At 42.0% G+C, this 24,108-nt stretch overlaps 1 protein-coding gene across 1 annotated transcript in view; it reads right to left on the bottom strand.

The window, feature by feature from the left end:
* The window catches only part of DNAI3 (dynein axonemal intermediate chain 3), a 65,248-nt gene extending 56,298 nt beyond the window's left edge, over positions 1 to 8,950 (bottom strand). Inside the window, exons 1-2 of the mRNA XM_045835544.1 lie at positions 8,869 to 8,950; positions 8,425 to 8,463 (exon numbers count right to left, since the gene is read on the bottom strand). Coding sequence (XP_045691500.1) covers positions 8,425 to 8,463; positions 8,869 to 8,950 — 121 coding nt within the window. The remainder of the gene's footprint in view (positions 1 to 8,424; positions 8,464 to 8,868) is intronic.
* Positions 8,951 to 24,108: the final 15,158 nt, after the last annotated feature.

Raw genomic sequence — 24,108 nt, forward strand, 5'->3', positions numbered from 1 at the left:
GTTGTTGAAAAACATTACATTTTCCCTTCATTTCTTTACAATGATTGTAAACAACTCTACAAGCAAATATCTAATGTATAATTTTTTAAAATCACATTTCAAATTTTCTTAGGATATTTTTAAAAATTGAAATTATTGGTCCCAAGGTATGATCACCTTTTCAGGCTCTATCAAGACTGTATTGTTTTTCTAAAGCATCACCCCCACCCCACTCCCTCCCCCATCGCTCTCTCTCATGAGGTGGCCTCACTTCCTACCTCGCAGAAACGATTCTGTGATTGATTCTGCGTCTGTACAGCACAGGACTCTGGCAGTCCCGCAGCCTGGTCTCCCAGCTGATTGGCACAGGCACCGCCTTTCCACCCTCCCCTCCTCTTGAGAGACCTGCCGGCCCCTCTCCACCCTTCTCAGCCTTCAGGCCCATTCACTTTTCCTTGCCCTTCAACTTGTCCTGCCTCTGGGCTGTTTTCCCTCAGCATGCAGATTTGCCCAGTGGCCTCCCATTTTGAAGAAACCTTCTGTTGACTTTATATAGGTACCTCTGCTCCCTAGGGCTCCTTCTTTTCATAGTTAAACTTGTCACTCCATTCTTCACATCTTAAAGCTACTGACTTCCCAAAGAAGTCCTCTTAGCAAACCCTTGGAAATGGGGAGGAAGGTGGGGTAGGGACTCCCTTTTCCCTCTTGTGGTTCCGCAGTCCCAGGTTTGCCCTCTGAAGAAGAGGGAAGGGAGGTTCAAGAGGCTTCCATTTCTCTCTTCCTGTCCCTCCTGTCCCTTTCTCCCCCACCCCAGGCCAGTCCTTGGCTGCAGCAGGCCCTTGGACAGGGGGTGGAGGAGGATAGGTATCATCTTGTCTGATGTCATCCCCTCTAACAAGCCTTCTTCTCATTTTCTTATCACATCAGCTTCGGGCACCCCAGTCTCAGCTCTGCACCTGCCCCCAGAACTCTCTGCCCAACTCCGTTCTTCCAGCCTGAGAGTCCCTCCCAGGCTGAGGGTCCTGCAGCTACTCCAGGCCCTACACGCCTGGATGTCCTGACAGCCTCCCTCCTACTGCTCAGGTATGTCAAGGGGGGCAGTGCATGTGGCCTCTCACATTGGAATTCTGAATTTTCCCACACAAACATTTACACTTCATGTTGGTGGCTCTATGGTACAGTTATCCAGGTAATTTGGGGGGAGGGTTAATGATTATATGTATAACACTGATTATATATATGGATGTGTATTCCAAATTGCAATCTGTTGGCATAATAAACATTTGGAATACAAGTTGTTCATAAGTTAAAGACAACTGCCCATTTTTATCTTCCTCAAAGTGCTAACCCTAACTTTTGGCATGTAGAAGACACTCAATAAACAGCTGTTGAGTTTAGTTTATTCACATACAGATTGCCCCTGTGAAAACATTCTGCAAAGGATAATTTGTAGTGTCTAATGCATAATAAAAAGTTCTGCAGTTTTGCCTGCAGAAAACCACTAGGTGGAACTGTGGGGCCCACGAATGGAGGTATTCGCAAAAGCCAGAAAGCCCTCTGCCACCCAGGAAACAGAAGACAGTGACAAAGGTTGTGTTCGATGTCACCTCCTCCCACCAAACATGCTTCAAATTCTACTAGCTGGACATTTTCCCCTAAAATGACCCTTTCACACTAATTAGACTTTATCAAGGCAACTTTCACATAGGCTCTAACTTTCCTTTATCTGGTAGTAAAACTAATAGACTCTTTCTCACTGCAATTAGCAATCAGTGATAACTCTAGGCAACTGGTAGCCAACAGACCACACAAAACTCCCACAGTCTGCTACCTTCCAGCACCACCTGAACAATGGCCACACTAAACACAGGTAGGCCTGATGCTTTTGGCCACTCCCAAGGGTCTCTGGCAAAATTCAATAAAGAATGTTGTTATTCAGGCCTTGAGGTCTACACTGAAGACAACACCCCGGGCATATAACAACGAGGGAGGCCGTGGTGATTAGCAGTGGGGTACGCTAAGTGCTACTGGCCCAGCAGAGTGGGATGCTGGTTGCTCTAGGAGCATCAGAAAGATGATAGGGCAGAGGAGAAGGCCTACAGGGCCACCTGAAGCTTACAGAGGTCAGGGGTCCTGCCACAAGGGCAAGACCTGCTGGATAGGGTGCTGGGCTAGGCTGCTGAGTGCATAACAATGTGGGTGAATAATAGCCATGTTAATTATTGTGACTTCTGTTAGAGTCCACCCTGCTTGATTTCAGGAGCTGTGACCCCCCCATGGCTAAGGCTGAGTGAGAGACCTCCGGACCAGAAGCCACTAAGGAGACAAGCTTATCTTCCTGCAGGAGCGCTGCTTCTGCTCCTTGCCTGGCCCCCAATACTTGATCAGTTAGCCAATGACAGGTAAGATTCTCCAAGGGGGGGATCAGCTAAGACAGGCATGATCATGTGAAGGCCCCAGGGAAGGACTTGGGGGGCTGTGGAAAAAGGGGTGATCAACCCTTGCCCCTCGGCTTTGACAAAGCCTGAGTCCTCATTCTGCCTGAGAGACATCCAAACCTCCCGGCTGCCTTTGTCTCCTCTGCCCGACTCAAGCCTGTGACAATAACAAGAGGTGGTGCAATCCACACTGGTCACTGCGGACTTCCCCAGAGGATCAGACCTGAAAAAGGAATATGTACAAGCCTGTGAAACCTGCTTACTGAGGATGCTCTTAATTAGATTATAAAGGCCCAGACAGGAAATGAATTTAGTTCCTCAAGTGCTGTAGTTTTTTAGGTGATAAGGCCCCAACTCAGGGGGAGCCCTTTTTAGTTCTTTGAACATTATCTGTTGTTTGATCCTTACTGCCTGACAGTGATTAGTGAACTTTACCTGTATTCCTGTGCAAAGTGAAACCCAATAAAAACCCTGTGAAGGAAGGATCGGGGCACTCTCCTTTGAGGGAGTAGCCAGGCTTCTCTGAGGCACCCTCCCCTTGAGAGGGTAGCCTGGCCGTCCCTTTTCCTCTACAGGACTCAGTAGTCCATGTGAATGTCTCATGTCTCACCCATGATGCCTTGGACATTGTGGGCCAGTGTCTGCGTCAACTTCTTGTTGTTGCTTTTTTATTCTTAGTGTTCGTTTTCCACAGGCAAGATCTGGACACAATTCTCTGAGGCATCAGCCAGGTACAATACATTTTATTGCAAAAGTAAAAATTTGTAAGCCTTCCTGTCAAGAGGTGCTGTGGAGAGTAGGTTTTCCCAGGGTTTTTTCCTTCACATTTTTTTTATTGTTGTTCAAGTACAGTTGTCTCCATTCTCCCCCCACCACTCCCCACTTCCCATCCTTGATCCTACCCCCCTTTGGTTTTGTCCACGTGTCCTTTATATATGTTCCTGAAAAATTGTTTCCCCTTTCCCCTCACCCCCATTATCCTCTCCCACCTCCCCTCCGGTTACTGTCAATTTGTTCTTAATTTCAATGTCTAATTATTGTAACTTCTGTAGAGCACCTACTGAATGCCAGGTGCTGCTATCAGCACTTTAAGTAGATGGTCAATTCACTTAATGTTCACAACAACACTCTGGGCTGGTTATTATAATCGTCTCCATTTTTTTTTTAGCTGAGGAAACAGAGGCCTACAGAGTTCAAACACCATATTCAAGGTCAGGAGCTAGGAGTTGGAAACAGGGGAGCTGGGATTCAAACCGAAGTCCCTGCACTCTTACTACCATGCTTTGCTTTCTTGCTGATGTGTGAATGACAGAGAACCCAAGAGTTGGAATATTTTAGTTTAAGGTAAATAGGAATAAGCCTTGTAGGTAATATGTTAAAGCTGTTGTTTCAGGAACTGCAGGGTGCGGCCCACCCTGGCTCCCGGGGAGACAGCCGACCTCCTGGGGCACAGCTGGAGACATCCGAGCCACTGTGTTCCAGGAAGAGGCAGATGACCGCCCATTCAGAGACAGCTAACCGCCCAGGGCGAGAGTGCTGCAGTTTTTTAATCTAATTTTTCATGAATTTCAAAACCCACCACTGCACTTTGTTCTCTGTTATAAAAAGGCTGGCTTCAGAGGAAATGTGGGACAGTCAGTTAGGGTACAAACCCGTGTCTTCTCAGATCGCTGGCCATCTGAATAAAGTGCCCATAAAGATTCAATCCCTGTCTCAGTTTATTGGGTCTGGTAGGTGGCAGGCGGCATGAACACCACCAGCTTTTCTGGTTTTGTGAACACAGCAGAGCACAGGAGAGGGCCCTGCTCCTTCTCCACACAGTCAGAGTTAACAGGGGTTACATTCCACAGGAGGCAGTGAGTGGCAGTTATTCACCTAGTAGACTGATGGAGCAGGGGCCAAAAACAGGCTCAACCTCTACACAACTCACTCCTCAGAGCCTTACTGTGTAAAAGGGAAGAGGCCTTGGCAATAAACATTATGTCCTGTATATTGAAACAGAATTAATTTAAATAACTTCCATTCATGTCATCTGTATCTTTTTTAAAAAACATTTTCATCGCTGTTTACTTTTTCAAAAAGTTTTATTGAGATTTAATTGACAAATAATAAACTGCATGTATTTAAAGCATACAATTTACTAAATAAATGCACACACTCCTGAAATCATCAGCACAGCTGAGATAAAGACCACATCCATAACGCCCTAACTTCCTCTGGCCCCTTCCTCTCAACACCCCTCCCCACCTCCAGGCAACTAGTGATCTACCTGCTGATACGATAAATTAACTATAAATTAGTTTTTCTATGGAATATTTATAAGTGCAATTGCAAACTATGTGTTCTTTTTGTTTTGTCTTCCTTTACTCAGCATAATTATTTTGAGATTCATTTATGTGGTTGCATGTAGCAATTGTTTATCCTTTTGTGTTTTAACTAGTATTCCATAAAAGAAAAAAGTTGATTAGGCAAAAATTTCTTAAGATTTATGGCTTTGGTGTGGTATCTCAAGTTCACAAGATTTTCTCCTATGTTGTCTTCTAGAAGTTTTGTAATACTTGGTATTATATTTAGGTTTATGATCCATTTTTTAAAGTATATTTTATTGATTATGTTATTACAGTTTTCCCAATTTTCTTTCCCCCTTTGTACATGCTATGGGTTATACATATAAGTTCTTCAAGTTCTCTGCTTCCTATACCATTTTTGACCTCTCTCTGTCCACTTAATGTCTACCGATTATGCTTCTTCTTCCCTGTACCTTTTCCCCCCTATTCCTCCCTTCCCCCTCCCCACTGAAAACCCTCCATGGGATGTCCATTTCTCTGATTCTGTTCCTGTTCCAGTTATTTGCTTAGTTTTTGTTTTTCTTTTCTTTTAGGTTCATTTGTTGATAGTTGTGAGTTTGTTGTCATTTTACTATTCATAGTTTTGATCTTCTTTTTCTTAGATCAGTCCCTTTAACATTTCATGTAATAAAGGCTTGGTGATGATGAACTCCTTTAACTTGACCTTATCTGGGAAGCACTTTATCTGCCCTTCCATTCTAAATGATAGCTTTGCTGGATAGAATAATCTTGGATGTAGGTCCTTGCCTTTCATGATTTTGAATACTTCTTTCCAGCCCCTTCTTATCTGTCAGGTTTCTTTTGAGAAATCAGCTGACAGTCTTATGGACAGGCACTTCTTTGTAGGTAATTCTTTCCTTTCCTCTTGCTGCTTTTAAGATTCTCTCTTTGTCTTTAATCTTGGGTAACTTAATGATGATGTGCCTTGGTGTGTTCCTCTTTGGGCCCAACTTCTTTGGTACTCTCTGGGCTTCCTGGACTTCCTGGAAGTCTATTTCCTTCACCATATTGGGGAAGTTTTCCTTCATTATTCATTCAGATAAGTTTTCAGTTTCTTGCTGTTGTTGTTCTCCTTCTGGCACCCCTGTAATTTGGATATTGGAACATTTCAAGTTGTCCCAGAGGTTCAGAAGTCTCTCTTCATTTTTTTAAATTCTTATTTCTTCAGTCTGTTCTGGTTGGATGTTTATTTCTTCCTTTTGTTCCAGATTGTTGCTTTGAGTCCTGGTTTCCTTCCTGTCACTGTTGGTTCCCTGAATATTTTGCTTTATTTAATTTTGGGTATCCTTCATTTGTTCTTTCATTTTTTGACCAAGCTCAATCAGTTCTGTGAGCATTTTGATTACCAGGGCTTTAAATTCTCCATCAGATAGGTTGGCTAGCTCCTCATCACTTAGCTTTCTTTCTTAAGTTTTGCTGTGTTCTTTCATTTTGGCTCTATTTGTTTGGGGCCCCTGTTAAGCTGTAAGGGGGCAGGGCCTGAGGTATTCACCTTGGCAGGGCAGCCCTCCTTGCTGTGCTGCAGCAATGCCTGTTGGGGAGGGGCCAGAGAGGGAACAATGCAGCTCACCTGCTGGGTTCTAGCCCACTTTCCAATGAACTCTCATGTGAGACTGGGAGTTTCTTCCACTGTGGTAACCACCGCAGTCTGCAGCCAGCTCTGAGTCACAGTTCCCCTTAAGTCAGTCCCACTGAGTCAGACCGGGAAATGCTCTGCCATCTTGTTTCAGCTCTCATACTGGAAACAAGTGTCCTTTCCCCTGTCTAGTTAGTGGCACATTGTCCACATTTTTGTGCTTTTTATTGGTGATTTTGTTATTTAAATAGGATACCCAAGCGTGGTACTAAAGTGCTGTATAATGTTCCTAAGCACAAAAAGGCTGTTATGTGCTTTGTAGAGAAAATACATATATTAGATATGTAGGGTTAAGGCATGAGTTATAGAGCTGTTGTCTGTGAGTTCAGTGTTAATGAATTAAGAATGTATATTAAGTAAAGTGTCTTTAAAAAGAAACACATGTAAAATGCTATATATTGCTTGGTTAATGAAAATGTTATGACCAGAGGCTCATGGGAGCCTAACCCTGTATTTCCCCTAAGAGCAATGGCTCAATATTTGCTCATTCAGTGTTCATAGCAACTGTATGGACCTTTCATAAATAATGAGAATTGACTGTACTTTAACTTCAGAATTATGATAAGTTTTATGAAGGCAAGGGTACTAGGTGAAAGACAGGTCTTCAGGAAATGCCTCTTCCAGAGATGGGTTTAGAGTCAGGATCTGAATGATGAGGAGATAATTACATACAGAACGAGGGGAAAATCTATCCAGGCACCTGCGGTGGGAGCAAATTTATTATGTTCTGTGCTAGGCAAGAGTGGCGAACCACAGGTGGGGATGGAAAGTCAAGAGAAAAGATCAGAGAGGAAGGCAGAGCCAGGACCACCGTAAGGACCAAAAAGCCACAGGAGAGCAGGAAGGAGACATGGCAAGTTCCATGTGTAGAATGGTTGAAGGATGCTGAGTGGAAGCGGCAAACCAGGTAGGAGCTAAGCAAGTCATCTAAGTGAGAAATATGGAGGCTTGGACTGAGGTAGTAGACGTGGAGACAAGGAGAAATGGATGGATTTGAGATGTATTTTAGAGGTGGAATTGACAGGAGCCAGGATGGTTTCAATGGCAGTGGGGAGGTGTTGAGGGAGAGAGTGGGGTCAAGAATGACTCCCACATTTCTGGGTGGTACGTTCATTAATTCAATAAACACATATTGGGAGGCATAGCCTGCTCCACCGCCACTTACTGTTCGCTGACATCCTCCACTGTCTCCCTACCTCTGCACTCCAGGTCTCCACCCCTGTGCCACCCAGGCCCAACCCACCCCCTTCTCATTCTTGGATGGTTGCAATAGCTCCCTAACCATTTTCTGCTCTGCCCTTGCCACTGCCCTTCTCAACAGAGTAGTCAGGGTGACCCAGTCAAAACAAAAGTCAGATCACGTCACTCCTCTGCCAAAATACCACCAATACCTGTCTATCCTGTATGGTTAATAGCCAAAATCTTGGCAATGGTCTACAAGGTTTTAGAGCTTCCTCTTTTCCACCCTGGCTGTTTCCTCTGTTTCTAGATGTAATGAGCATCATCTAGTTCAAGTCTAACAGAAAGTTTCAACAACAACAAAAATAAAGGCTTGTTAGTTATTTATCTCTAAAAGTAGGACCAACATTAGTTTGGTTGTCTAAGTTCTAGTGTTTTTTTTTTTTTGCTTAAAAATCAGCCTTCCTCCTTGAAATACTAGAATCTTACTGTGAAGTACAGATAAATATTGCTCATGAGTCAGAGTTTTAAAAAATATTATTCTACTAAAAGTAATAACTTGCAGTTTTACACTTCATAATTACAAAAGTTCTCTCAAAAATCATTCAATTTGGATTTTGAAGGGGCTGGTTGGCCTGAATCTATTTCTCAATTTAAAATTCTCTCTTCCACTCTTGCTTTTTATTCTTTCTTTAAACATTTTCATTTTATATTCTAAATGACCTGGTGTAATTTTAGTCCATCTACACTTTGATTAATCACTTCAATTTACAATATTTTCACTTGCTTATTGCATATTGAACTATTGTAACTCGGGACAATTTCTAAATTGTATTCCACTTACCCATGCTCTCCATGTTTATGGCTTCCTCTTCTTCACCAACTAGAGTGTAATAAAATGATGTCAAATTTACATTTTTTGAATCAAATAAATATCTTAGTTTATTACATTTTTTTAACTAGGTCTCAAAACACAAAATATAAATGCAAATATACAATGAATTCTTAAGCTTATTTTATGAATAATTAAGTAGACAGAATCTGAATAATTGCCTTTCCCATAGAATTATCTCTTAATGATATGTTTCCTATGGCATTTATTTGATAGTATAATGAAATAAATACAAAGTAAGAATAAATGCCCATATTTGAATTCCACTTATGTTAGCTTTTTTAAAACCAAAATATTTAAGTTTATTTGATACAAAAACCATGAGCAGTTTTGCTGCTAATATATGTACAAATACTAAAGCCATTAAAAATCCCATTATCAAAAAGACAATCCTACCAGGTGGTAACTCCTTATTTTTGTCATGTTTTATCCCTTTTTTGACACCTGAGCTCTTCTGTTTTTTCGATTTTGGAGCCATGGCTGTGACTTAGGCTGCACAAAGAGACAATATCATTAGGAAGTGTCTGGTTTACAGTTTCAAATAGTAAGCATTATCATTTAGTAAACATGAGAATATGCTTTCCAAGTTTAGCCTGCAGTTAAATCAACATGTATCTTCATAGAACGGGTTTTCTGTGGGCAAAGGTTTGTTGCAACAATGATCTTATTGACAGATCTTGCCACTGCAGCTCGCTATTCAGCTGAAGCACCAGGAAGTGACCTGCCAACACTTCACGGTTTCAGCCCCAGGCATGCAGGGGGACGCTGCTCCCCCGGCCTGTTGCTGCAGTTCTGCACCCAGGGAGTTGCTCTGTGCCATCCAGGGCCTGCCTCCCTGGCAGGTGTCCCAGCTACAAAGAGGTTTAAAGTCTGTGGTCAGACACAGGCCCACAATGTGCATATATGTACATAATTTTAAAATTAACATAATTTAAACAGTACTTCTGTCCTAGCATGTGTACATGTAACCACTTGTCCTTATTTGCACTGTCAGAGAATGCCTCTGAAAGTTTCTCCGAAATTGCTCAGTAGTTTTGACAGGACGTAACACTGGCCAGGGGTCTTACTGAGACATCAAATCCTCCTCATCTGTTCGATGTGCACCTCTTGTTAAATGGTTAGGATTGTGATTTCAGGAGTCTACCCTGATGCAGACACTGGCCTGCAGTGTCTGCATCATTATGGATGAAATGAGACATTCACACAGACCACTGAGTCCGGTGGAGGAAAAGGGACAGCATGGCTTCTCTCTCAAGAGGAGCAAAAGCCCCAGCCTCCGCCATGACAGGCCTTTTTTGGGTTTCTCTGCCCATTACATGATGGTCCTCATTTACTATGCACAGGTTCACTTAAGGTGGTTACCTTTTACAGAAAACAAAGGAGCCAATGCTACTAATTCAGATCACAGAAGAGAGATATTGGCAAGTAAAAAGGCAAAAGTGGTTGAATGGTTACACTCAACCTTGGAAGGTTTAGCATGGATTTTAGGAAGTTACTTTGCAGTAAATGTCCTCAATTCAGGGTGAGGAAGTTTTAGCAAAAAGCAAGACTCATAGTGGCCTAGGTACATTGCAGGCCTGATTCCCCACGGGAGAACCTATCTGTGGGCGTAGATCCCATGCATCTCCCAGTGGGAGCTGGGTCCATGCTACGCAGAACAGTTTCCTACACTACCCGAGGCAGGAGACAACATAGGAAGAACTCTGAGTCTGCACTGCCATTATTGGCCAGTGTCTAGCATCCTGGTTTCCGGGAAATGCCTCTTAGCACTTAGGTAGAATGAATGGCACACCAGGTAGGGAGGAGGAGTGGGAGACATGTCTCACCCGCTAACTCAGCAGTCCTGAGCCTGGTCCAATAATATTGCCAGGTGTTCCAACATCACAAGAAACACTATGTTAGCGCTGGAGGAGGGAAGTCCTTGAAATTCTGTGTATCGTTTCCACTATCTGGGGAAGAAGGCCTTGAAGCAGTGCTTTTATCCCAAGGCCTAAAAGGCAGGAGAGGGTCCAAAATGCCTAAAGGAAGAAGCCCATGAAATAACTTTGGTTATTTGCCCACCTCTGTTCACTGTCTATGAGGGAGTCCCTAATGCTTAAATAAAGAGCCCATAAATAACTCTGGGTAACTGCCCCAACTTTAATCAACTGCCTCCTGTCATGTATCTGTTTTACAACAAGATGAACAAATGGAGTCTGGAGCAAGATAAGGATTTGGGCTGACAGACCCCCACACATACCTAAGTCTGGGTACTCAACTCCCCCGTGAAAGCTGGCACCATCTTTACCAGTCCATCAATATGTAATTTCTTCACCCCATCCTGCCAACTATGTAAGTCCTCAGAACAAAGGACCCATGGTGCTTGCCACCCCAGCCTTTGGCTGCCCTTACTTTCACTGCCCTGCTTTGCCCTGAACCTATGCCTTTCCCCCACCCCCTGACCTTGGCTGGGCCGGTTCTCTTTCATGGCAATGGATCACCAATAAACCCTGATTGCGTGCTGATAGATTTGCCAATCTGTAATCCGTTACAAGCGTTAGCAAAAAGAACCAGGTGTCTCCTGTTAACATAACCAGCAGGGTTTAAAAACAGGCTGTACCAGCTGTGTAACTCTGGGCACATTGTTGATCTTCTAATTCTCAACTGACTCATTGGTTTAATGGCAATAATAAAACTTATCTCACAAGGCGGTTGTGAGGATGTCATGATGTAAAGTTACATCAGTATCAATTCAGTCATCTTACACCGTTTGACTCATTTTAATAACCCAACACAGACTGAATATTCTTTCACAGTATGGGAAAGAATGACACTTTTCTCTGCCCTCAAGATTCTTTTGGTTGGTCTAATAATCAAATAGGTATGAGACAGATGAACCAGAGAATATAACCAAATTTAACATATATGTTTGTATGGGAACCCTGAGTACACAAGAGAGTCAGGGATGCCACATGCACAAGAGGTTCAGAGACAGAAAGAGAAGTTGAGGTACATATGACATTCTGAGCTAGGGCAGAGGTAATGCACCCTGGTTTCAAACGGTTATTTCAAAGAGAGCACGTGTTCAGTAATCATTATCTTGTCCTGCCACACAGACAGGTAACTTAAAAGTCACTCTTGGTTTTAACTCTTCTTGTGGGTCAGGCTCCTAATTTAAATTCTTCTAGGTAGTTAGGGGTGGAGAGCAGCAGTTTCTCTCAAGCCTGCAGGGTTTTGGTTGCCTTTAGCTCAAAACAATCCACACACCACTAAGACACACCTAGAGGCAGCTGGGTCTGTAACCCTGCCATTACCTAGAGCCAAACATGCCTCCTGCCTCCATTACTAAATCTTGACCAAAGTGTGTGTGTGTGTGTGTGTGTGTGTGTGTAAGTGTTTGGACACACACATTTTTTTCTTCGGATTTTTCACATGTATTTTTTCAAATGGTAATAATGATAGCTCATGTTTGTTGACTGCTATGTGCCAGGCATGATCCGAAGTAATTTGCATGTATTTTTTAAATTTAATTTTAACCACTTTAGGTAGGCATTTTATTAATGCTGTTATCTTTATTTCCACTTTATGACATGCAATCAGAGGCCTCAAAAGAGACCAAGTAACTTGCCTGAGGGGACACATAAGCTGCAAGCAAGAGGCAAAGTGTGAGCCCCAGGGGTCTGGCTCCAAGGTCTGCGCTCCTAACTTTGTACAAGACTGTCCCTCAGCTCAGGCCGGCATGGCTTGGTGGACTGGACATCGAGCTGTAAGCCAAAGGTCGCCGGTTCGATGATATTTCTCTCCCTCCCTTCCCCTCTCTCTAAAAAGAAATAAAATCTTAAAAAAACAAAAGACTATGCCTTGGATTTCAGGAGTAATTATTTACTGTGCTTCAGTACAAATGAAGTTATTTAAAATAATTATCTTTATCTAGAAAGTTATGGTGTGATTAGCATTTTATGTTTCTGACAATTAGGAATTTCTACTTTTTAAATACTCTGCAATGGGTGCTTCTGACTGGTCTCTTCCGCTTGTCAGATGCCCATCTCACTTTCCAGCTGCAGCATAATTTCATGTCTGGAAATGAATCCTGTTTCCAAAATATTCTTTGTAAAAGCACCCCTCTCCATATTCTATTCCAGCTGCATTTGACTTAAAATACTCACGAATACCACCTGGACTCACCGTACACACACAGACACACACACACACACACACACACACACACGCACACACACCTTCACCATCACCACCATCACCCCACCACTGTGCATTCCAGAAATACTTATTGAGAAACTGTTATGTGCCAGGTGCTGTCCTACGTGTTAGAAATACAGCAGTGAACAAAAGAGGCAAACCCTTGCCCTGTTAGAGCTCAGATTCTTGGGGGGAGACAGGCAGCAAAAAAATAAAGGAGCAAAATAATTAGTGATTTAGATGGTGATAACTATTAAAGAGAACAATCAAGTAAGAAGGGGAGAGGGATTGTAGGGGTGAAGACATTGTAATTTTCTATTGAATAGTCAAGGAAGGCCTCACTTTAGCAACATTGGAGCAAAGACCTCAGAGAAGGGAGGAAGGCAAAAATGCAGGTATCTGAGGGAAGAAGGGGATTTCCAGGGGGAGGAAACAGTAAGTGTAAAGGTCCTGGGGCAGGAGTGTGCCTGGCACATTTAAGGAAACAGCAAGAAGGTCGTGCTGGCTGGAGTAGAGTGAGTGAGGGGAAGACTAGGAGATGAAGTTGGTCAGAGAGGTGATGGGGGTATATATCAGTCAGCTCAGCTGCAGTAACGATATCCCCCAGGTCTCAGTAACACACAGCAATCATTTATGTCTTCTCATGTTCTGTGAGTGAGTTGCTGCTTCAAGTCTTGTTCTGGGAACCGGGCTGGAGGAGCAGTCCTTATTTGATACAATCCACTTTCATGGCAGAAGAAAAAGCGAGAGAGCTTACAGAACCACGTTATGCCTTCTAAATCTTCTCCTCGGCACCGACAGACTGTCGTTTCTGCTATCATTCCACTGGCCCAAGCAAATCACACAGCCAATCCCAATAAAGGGGGAAGACTATCTGCTTCCATGACAATGGTGAGATTATATGATCCTCTTACAGAGAAAGGAGGAGACAGGCGGGTGTGATTATATAATATACCACAAGGGATCTATATCATGAATAAGGACTTGGGTTTTTACTCAGAATGAGGTGGAGAGCTGATGGATGATACTGAGCTGAGGGGTAACTTTATTTGATCTGACTCGCATTTTAAGAATCACTGTGGCTGCTGTGTTGTCAGCAATGAGGAAAGGGCTGAAGCTGGGAGTCCAAGTAGGAGACATTCAATCCTCTGAGACGGAGATGATGGCAACTGAGACCAAGGAGGTGACAATGGAAAAAGTGATTATTTTTTTTAAAAGATTTTATTAATTTATTTTCTAGAGACATGGGAAGGGAGGGAGAAAGAAAGGGAGAGAAACATCATATCAATTGCTTCTCACCCTCACTCCAAGTGGGACCAAACCTGTGACCCAGACATGTGCCCTGACCAGGAATCAAACCAGCAACTTTTTGCTTTGTGGTATGATGCTCAACCAGCTGAGCCACACACTGGGGCAAGGATCTGGGTATCTTTTGTAAGTAGAGCCAGTAGGATTTGCTGATGACTCAGATGTAGGTTCTGAGAGAAAGAAAGGGATCAGGGATGTCTTGAACGAGTTTAGCCTAATAAATTGAAAGCATGGGGTTGCTGTGTGTTGAGATGGGGATCCCTCAGGAAGAGAAGATTTGAAAGGAAAGATCAGGAGTTTACTTTTGGGTGTGCAAAGTTGGACTGTAAACTAGATTATAAACTCTGGGAGGGTGTAAGCTTTGTAAGTGGCAGAGTTGTACATACTTAAAAAATGGTTGAATTAATAATTCCTTCTTCCCCCCTTCCTTTCCACCATTCTTAGCTTATGAATTTCTAGGCTAAACAAAAGGCTTTTGTCCAATGGCCCGAGGAATTACCTATATGCATACTGAGTTAGTTTTCTATTGCTGTTGTTACAAATTACCACAAATTTAGTGTATTAAAGTAACACAAATTTATTATCTTACTGTTCTGTAATTCAGAAGTCTGACATGAATCTCACTAGACTAAAATCAAGGTATCAGTGGGGTTCCATTGTTTCTAGGGGTTCTAAGGGAGAATCTGTTACCTTGCCTTTTCCAGTTTTTAGGGACCACCAGCATTTCTTGGCTTGTGGGTTCTTTTTTACCATCTTCAAAACCAATAATGGCTGGTTAAGTCCTTCCCACATTGCATACTCTGTCTGACCTTCTCTTCTTTCTCCCTCTTTCACTTAATAGGACCCTAAGATTACACTGTGCCCACCTAGAAAATTTGGAATAATAGTCTTCCTATTTTAAGATCAGCTGATTAGCAACTTTAATTCCTCTTTGCACACAGACGCTAACATATTCAGTTCCCAGGGAGTAGGAGGTGCTGTACTAGTATTAAACTTGAATATGTAGGTATCAGTTTAACACAATCATCCCAAGAAATAAAGTGATCACTGTGCCTAGTTCTTTTCAAATGCTGCTATTAAATGACCTTTGGTAATCTGGTTCAGCTTTCAAGATTCAGGGGAAAACAAAGTCAATTTTCCATCAGTACATCAGGTGACAACAGTTGAGGAAACATTAAATGTATGCTACCTTACCAGAACAACTCACTTTGTACTTTCACAAATATTAACTCCTATGTCTAAAATGTTGACTAGCGACCAAGGAAAAAGGAAGATGAAGTTGTTCTACAGGCTTTTAGAGTTCCCAGTTCTTCTTAGTTAAAAAGCACAGTATCTCAGTTGTTAGGTATCATAGTTGGAGAAATTCACTCACTGAGGTCAGCCTCGTGAATATAGTCGAAACTGAAAAGAAAGGTATGGCTTTGGAAGTAGCTATCTTACACTGTATTTGCATTTCATGCAAAATTGTATAGTTTATATTAGTAATTGCAAATTATAAAAACCCTACCAATATTGTGTCTAGAAAATTTACCACTTTTAATTGGAAATATCTAAATCAAAAGAATGATTAGTCTGCATGATTTCTAAAGACACACTTACTTAGGTTTATTTTTATACATATTTCTTATTTAAAAAGAAATTTCAAATAAAAGATATTGCTTTTAAATTTGAGTAAGGCTTAGATTTTAAATGCAGATTTCACTTTACTAAGATTACTCTGAAATGCTGACCACATTTTTCCCAGCTAAAGTAAATTTATTATTAAAAGTAGCAGAAGAGATACCTCATCTATTCCTAAAATAAAGGTTATGCTTACCTCAGTGGCTTGTATTACAATTGGCTTGCAAAACTACTATAGCTGCTTGAATTGCAAAACAGAATTTGTGAAATATAACACATAAATATTTAAGAATTCTACTTAAATATTTTTGTGTTCAAACCACTTATTTTCTTTGTAAATTAATTGACATCCAGAATACCTTTCTGCTACCACTGTAGCAAAGGATGCACCTTCCACCTTCCACATTAACAGCAAAGACATTAGAGAGCAACAAGAGAATTGTGCACAGGGTAGGACCGCCTCTCTGTAATGTTCAAAGCCTGTGCACTCCAGTGATTCTGAGGAACAGTGTGTTCAGAACTGTCCATGACCTCGTTCCAAATTACCTTTGAAGACTTGTCCATGACTGTATCTTTTTATGAACCTTTTATTACTTAGAAGGATAAGTACTGCATATGAAGAAATATGTGACAAATTATAATTGATATAATACAACAATTTAAACAATTAGTGCCTTCTCTTCACTTTGTTTGGCTGTAATGCACACACCTGCACACACATTCCCATTGTTACCTGTATGCATGCGTGGCTTACTCCCAGTCATGAGATCTTTAATTCTGAGAAGGCTTGTAGCACAGGTGCATTCCCTCTACAGAGCATCTTCCTTAGAGAGTGTTATGTCCTGAGTCTTCTTCAATGAGCTGACTTTGTCTAGTGGTCACCATCCTCTTTTCTCTTACCAAAGCATTTGTGAGCTCATTGTGCTTGTCTCTCATCTTTTCTTTTCTTTTTTTTTAAATGGTGATTTAGAATATGATCTAAGATGAACATCTTGGGAGTCTGATAAATGTGTCTCTAAGAACTGCTGCTTCTTGGTCAACTTCCAAGACCCCGATTCAGCTTCAAGGTTCTCCTAGGCCCTTCAGTGGTCTTCCGACAAGTGCACAACCTCTACCCCTCAGAAATAACTGTTCCTACACTTCCAATTAGTCTGTTACACTTGTTCCAACTGACCTCCACCTCTTTGCAAGACAGAAGACTCATTTAAGTAGATGCTATTCTTTGAAATGTCTCCTGAATTCCAAGCCCTCCTTTCTATAACCTCCATGTGTTCAGGCCTTTAACATGTCCTCCTGTACCAGAGCCCCTAGCTGTTTGGTGCCGGGAACCTCTTTGGCAGCCTGGTGAGGCCCATGCATCAGATAAAAACAAGGGATTACAAGGGAGACCAATTTTATTGAAATGGTATAGTTATCAAAATATTTTTAAAATTATGATATAATAATTTATGTCTTTCTTTTTTAATACATTAAATAACAAGATCTTGCAGTGATTCTAATTACTACCTTAAGTTTGAAGCTGTGAGGAGAACAAGTCAGATGTCTATAACATCCATAATGTAATATGAAAAGAGCTGTAATTTCTTCTAGTGACAAACCACTCACGGGTCTTGTGGTTTGTTACAAAATGCATACATTTCCATCAGCTGTTAGTAAAAATAAACATGTGATTTTATTCCTCTGCCCACAGATTCCCCTCCCCTCACCCTCTGCCTGGATCATGGACATTTTTAACTGGTCTCCCCGACCCTTTTCCAACCAGAATGGTCATCCTCAGGACACACCTTCACAGCCTTCTTTTTAAAATGCAGATCTTAACAAGTCATTTCCTTGTATACTGGGGAATATAATAATGTGAGTCTCTCTTGCCCACAGCAACATTCTCCTCCATTAGTGAAAAAATGGAGCTCATTTGAAATGCACACTTCCTGGAGCCCCTGTGATTCTGCAAGTCTGGGCAAGCCTGCATTTTAAAAACCACTGTGAGGCAGTCTTGCACAGTGGTCTGCAGACCAGACTTTGCAAAACAAGAAAAATGTGTAAGCATCACCTTTAACACCCTTCACAGTCTGCCTCACCACATCCACTCTTGGAGTTCTACTCCAGCCTTAAAGGATTACTCTCCAATCTCTCAACAGTCCCCGCATCTCCAGAGAGTATCCCTGTCTCCCTCTGTAGGGAAACCCTCTCCCTCCCAGCCACACCTGCTCCACACTGTGCACACATTTCTCTGCTTGCTTAACTCGCACTCATTCTGCAAGCTTCAACTCCAATATGACCTTCTCCCTTAAGCCTCCCCAACTTTCTCACTCAGAGGTGTAAACAACTTTGTTCTTGACACTTTCTAATCACACTGTAGTGCACATAATTACACCAGGCTTTTGCAAAGGCAGAGGGCCTGGAAATTGCTGTGAATTTATTCAGCATTCAGCATACACTGGGCAGAAGAAGAGAAAAATGGAGCAGTAATTAGGTACTGGAGGTCACTAGATGAGCAAGACAAGATCCTTACTGTCAAAGAGTTAATGTTTCCCCCTTCAGTTTCTTCTCTCTTGATCTACTCCGGGCCCCTCTTAACAGCCCTGAAGTCATCTCCCTACGGTACTGAATGCTGAAGTAACTACGGTACTTCAGCATTTGAGTAACCAGGATCATTCTGCTTTCCTCTTCATCCATCCATCCATCCATCCATCCATCCATCCATCCATCCATCCATCATTTATTGAGCTCCCACTATGTGCCAGACAACGTGGTAGACACTGGGAATAATACGACCTGTGAATAACGCTCAGTACCTTCCTTCAAAGTTCTTCAAAGTATCGTTAACTGCTAACTCGTTGTTATTTTTGTCTTCTAGCTAGGCTGGAAGTTTTTTAAAAGTAGGAAAAATTTTGTAGCTTTTTTGCAGTCTTCACTCCTTTTAGCACATAGCTGGCACTACAAGTGTTTCGACGCTCTTGAAAAAGTGAGAAAAATACTTGTTTTCCAAGCCTCCTTTCCTATTCAGGGCTTCCCTTACCTGATACTGCTAAACTGAAGAGAAAAGCAGCCTCTTTGCAGTACCTTAGGGAAAAATTCCTTCTGGGGCTGAAGATGGAAGTGTGACTCTCCTCTCAGAAAAACGAGAGCACAAACCGCAGTTTCTCTACAGGCTGTTGCTGTGACGCATCCGTTGCTAAGAGAAAAGAGGCGGTGACTCAGCAGAGATTGACAAAGCTCCAGTACCAATACTGTCTCCGTTCCCTAATAGTCTCTCACAACAGGCTTGTGATTGGTTGCTATGATGAAAACGTCATGTAGTGTGAAAGAGGGCCAGGCCTGCAGTTTCCACTTGCAGGGAAGGGAGGAGTTGTGCAAATGATATATGTGTTGAGGACTGTCGCTCCACCTGACCCCAGGTCTGATCGGCTTGGCCCAGCGCAAGCGTCCCTGAAGGAGAATCCTTTTCAAAAGAATTTTAGACTATGTGTGGGCTCCAGCAGCACGGAGGGCAGTGCGATGGGAAGATTGCGGCGTTAGCATCCTAAGGCAGCTGCCCTGCTTACCCCAATAGACAGCTGGGCCCTCCCGGAAACCTGATCTAGTTTCAGCGTTAAAGAGAGATAATTGGTTCGATTATCTTCTGAAGTGTTACCTTTTATTCTTGTCAAAGTAACTTGTATAGAGAGTTTAACTCAAATTGTAAGTATGAGCCTCAGGGGAAGAAGATTAACCCCCTGAGGAACACCAGGGTTCATTTTATCCACTATTATGAGTCCTATGGGATTCATATAGTGAAGCTCCTCTCCCTGAACACAGTTTCCCCAGCCTTGAAAAAATCATTGTAACTGATTATTTGTAAGCTGGCAGAATTTAATAAAGCAATGCACTTGACTGCTGTAATTGGTCTAAATTAATTTTTTACGCTCAATTTAAATGAAAACATTTCAACGAGACAAGACTTGTTGACATATCTGAAATTTAATGATCCTAAATTAAGTAAGACCTTACGTGATGTGTAGAGTGATCATATACGTGATTTCAAATTTCCATTATTTCAAACTTCTGAAGAATTTGCATCTGCAAAAATGCAAATAAATTTTACTAAAGGAGTCATTTGTTAAAGTCACTTACTTTTACAAAACAAAACAGGAGGAGGACTTATCATTGTGACAACCTTTCCCCAGCCTCTTCCACTCCCCACACTGAATGGTACCTTTTCCTGTGGGCTCAGTGCTGATTCTTTTCTCACTCTTTGCACCTCCTGCTGCCATCACACCTACTCCCTTTGGTTCAGCTATCTCTTTGAACTCATCGATGACTCCCATTTCTGTACTTACTCCATCTCCTCAATTCCAGACCTGAATTCCCACTCTTTATTGGACATTTCCAAATACAGGTTAGTTTCACCATGTTTGATGGTTGCTAAATAAAGATACTGAGTTAATAAGAGGATGAATGAACAAACTACTGTACCATAGGCATCACAGTTTAGCACAGTCAACTCATTGTCTTTCAGCCATCTTTCCAGTATCTTTGGAAACTTTTTTTCTCCTTTGTTTTCTACCTTAGGTAATAGTATCCATTGTCCATCAGTTTGAAGAGCCAGAAATCTCAGTCATCCCTGACCCCTCTTCTACTGCCCACAGTCAACCTGTCAGTCTCTTATTGTTTTCATTTTCTAAATAGCTTTCAAAAAATTCATCTCTTCTTGGCCATCCTCACTGCCTCTGCCTTATTTCAGGTGTGCCTTGTTTTTCACCTGGAGGATAATAATAGTTTGTTGACTTGTGCTGTCTCCTCCTTTCTAATTTATTTTGCCAAATTGCCGAAGAGTGTTTTACTGCAAAGATTCAATCCCAACATCACCTACTTACATATCCTCCATCTGGCATATGAAACCCTGTACAAATAGGGTTCTGAAAGGTATCTTAAAGATATATGGATAATGAGCTATTTTTTCTAACCTCATTTCTTGCCTCTTTCCTCAGCTTAACCCAACACTTTAGTCTTAGTGCTTCTCAGATAATGTCTGTAATAGCTGAGGACCATGAAACCATAGGGATAGGGAGTTGGTAATAGGTTGATGGAAAGAGACGTGATAGCTTGAAACAGATTTCTGCAAGTTACATGTATTTGTTTCATATAAATAAGTTATTCTGCTTTACAAAGTATTCATGTTAGTTTTAACTTTTATAAATGCCTAAAATCCTTATAAAATGTCATATGTCATTATACCTCAATAAAATTGAAAACATGTCTAAAATCACTATTAACTAAAATTGACATGAAATTGAATACACTCAGTGAAGCCCCAGGCAGCTGTGACATGCTCGCTCTGTGTTTTTCCACAGCACACTGCTACACAGCCCAGGGGCTTGCATGTCCCAGAGTGAGAGGCAGAGCTCCGGTTACACGGAGCTCTTGACCACCTCCCAAATGTGCTATATCTTTCACATCTGTGCATCTGTACATCTTGCTATTTCTACCTCCACCTCCAACTTACTCTAAAACTCCTTTCTTCATCTTTGCTACTTGATAAACTCCTATTTATTTTTCAAGATCCAACTCAAATATCACCTTTCTGTAAAGTCATACAGGCACCCAACAGAATTAGCCACTCTTTTCTCTGTCCACTACAGCAAGTATTCATTGTGTTGCGATGGCTTGTTTATATGGATGGATGTGTTTCCCACTGGGCTTTAGGGCAGGGTTGGTGTCTCATTCCTTTATATTTCCACTGTCTCGCACAGTGTCTGACATGGATATTTAATAAAATATGTGTTGGCTACATTTAAAGCAAATTTAGAAGAAGTTCTCTCTAACAAAACCTTCTTTATATTTTTCCAAGTAATTTCTTTTCTTAAAAAAGTCCATAATGCTTTGCAGTCAGATTTAAGGAAGTAAAGATTATAATCCTGTGATCTGGCTGAGCCATCAAGCCTTTTCTTTAAAGACACCTCCAGGGGATGTCTCTCTGGAGATTAAAAAAAAAAAACAGCTCAGAAAGTAAGAGTTGAGGATGCTGAATAGGAGTTGTTCTGTTTTGTTTGCATCAGTATGCTTGGGAGTGAGGAAGGGTGGTAGGGAAGGGCGTTGCCCTGTTTGAGTCCTAAACTGCTGGGACTTTGACAGTCGGCCTGGGGAACCCATCACACCCAATTGCATGAGGAGCTGAGGCACATCCCAGAAGAGTGGTCACCTTCAGAAGTGAGAAGACAGATGGAAAAGCCCACTTGAGAACAAAGCTTAGATACAGGAGGAGAGGACACAATGTGGCATTTCTAAAAAAAAAAAAAAGTGCTAAAACTTCAATAAGAAATTGGAATATGTGAAACACTAAAGTGAGGAGAAAGGCATTCTTAACCATTTCTGTACTGAATTTGAGTCTAATGGAGCCTAAAGAAGACACAGGCCCCCTCCACCCCTCGCTGCCTAACCCTGAACTGCTGGTTTCATTCAGGCCCTACAGGTGGTGTGCAGGCCGTCGGCAGCAGATGTCTCTAGAGGGGCAAATTCAGGAGCTGAGAAGGGAAACACAGGGCCATGTGGGAGCAGAATGGACTTCTTCGTGAGTACGGGTGAGACTCTACTCTCTATACTTAAACAGTTGATGGTGGGAGAGTCATTGTACAGTGGTGACAGAACTATTAATACAATAGCCACAGGCATCAGGAGCCAGGGCAATCTCAGTTCTACACATATAATGACTATGACCATGAGGGTGCTTTAAATAATTTTTAAAGTGGAATCCCTGAAATAATATTGTCCTTAGAATATTATGTTGAAGCCTAAATGTGTCAGTTGCTAGATAAGTGACATCAGGCAAGCTATTAAACCATCTATATTTCAGTTTTACATCTGCAAAATCTGGGCTGATAATCAGGGCCCAGCCAGATGAAAAGGGAGAGCAACCTTGTTGCTGTCCTAAAGGGTATTCTTCAAGAGAAATGGAGCCTCACAGTAATGAAAAGGAAACAGGTTTCCATTGGTTTGGGTTTCCACAGGGAACCACTCACATGGCAGGAGAGAGAGAGAAAATGAATTCTTCTCTCTACCAAGCAGGCAGCTTCAGATTTCAAATAAAATCTGTGTTAAACATTTTTGTCATATGAGGCTACAAATCACAAGGTTCAATAAAAAGATAATGCTCCCATCTCTGAGTTCAGCCAGTTTTAATATCTAAATTTTAGACAGTTCAATGTGCTCCCAGTAAATTATCTAGTTTGGAATACTATGCTCAATAAATTATTCCAAATGTAAATAGAAAGAACACACGTTTGTTAACAGAAGTCAGTTTTTCCCTATTTCTGCTAGGTATACGGCCAGCACGGTGTCTCAAATGAGGCACATGCTTAATGAATGATTAGTTGTTGAGCCAGATTTAATCTTTAATTATGTTCAAAGTGAATTTATAGACATTGCCTCTGTCCTTCGGTGATGATTAAAGGTAGATGTGAATATTCAGCTGCTACTAGACCTTTCCACTAGGATGTCTAATGCAGAGTTACCCCAAGGGTGTCCCTGGTGTCCGAGCCAGACAGGAAATGTATGTTACTGGCCCATTGGTCCATGAAATAGTTGTTACCTGTCTGCGGCAAAGGAAATACAGGGAGTGAAATTCGTAAAACTTGATGGCGATTTGATAGAAAATTACTTTGCTATGTATCAACGAAATTGAGATTAGTATTTTAATGTCTTCATTCCATTTTTCTAGCCATTTATTTGAACTATATTTTACAGAATTATTAGCTCACGAGAGATGTGAAAATAAGAACAAACCAAGCAGCCTCCAACAGCCTCCAACATGTCAGCAGACATGTCCAGCACACTCGGGACTGTGCCCTGATGCTGCCCCACTGACCTGCTCATGGCGGCCTTCTTCACCTCGGCGGGCGGCAATTTCACTTTTATGGTTGCCCAGGCAAAAACCTGAGAGTTATCCTTTCCTAGTCTGCTTCCCTCTTTTATCCTTTGGGGAAATATTTTTTTTAAGATTTTATTTATTTATTTTTAGAGAGGGAAGGGAAGGAGAGAGAGAGAGAGAAACATCAATGCGCGGCTGCTGGGGGCTGTGACCTGCAACCTAGGCATGTGCCCTGACTGGGAGTCGAACCTGCGATGCCTGGTTCGCAGCCTGCGCTCAATCCACTGAGCTACGCCAGCCAGGGCAAAAATATTTTCAATACTGCAGCAAGACGGGTACAGTTTTGAAACAGAAGTCAAACCATGCCACTCTGCTCAGAATGCTCCACTGGCTCCCCTTTCTTTCTGTGTCAAATCTGAAGTCCCCACAGTGGCCTACAGCGTCTGGCATAACCTGGCGGTGGGTTCTAGCTTCATTTCCTGCCATTCCTTCCCATGGCTCACGCTGGTACAGACATGCTGTCCTCCTTGGGCTTTCTCAAATAAAGCAGGCACATTCCCGCTTTGCATTGGCCAGTCCCTCTCTCTGGAACACTTGAAACAGAAGTCCTTCAAGTTTTTGCTTAAATGTTAACTTCTCAATGAGTCCTGCCCCCACCCTATTTAAAAACGGCAACTGTTCACTCC

The sequence above is a fragment of the Phyllostomus hastatus genome, unplaced genomic scaffold, assembly GCF_019186645.2.
Source record: "Phyllostomus hastatus isolate PE091 unplaced genomic scaffold, TTU_PhHast_1.1 phas_contig_209, whole genome shotgun sequence".
Taxonomy (NCBI): Eukaryota; Metazoa; Chordata; class Mammalia; order Chiroptera; family Phyllostomidae; genus Phyllostomus; species Phyllostomus hastatus.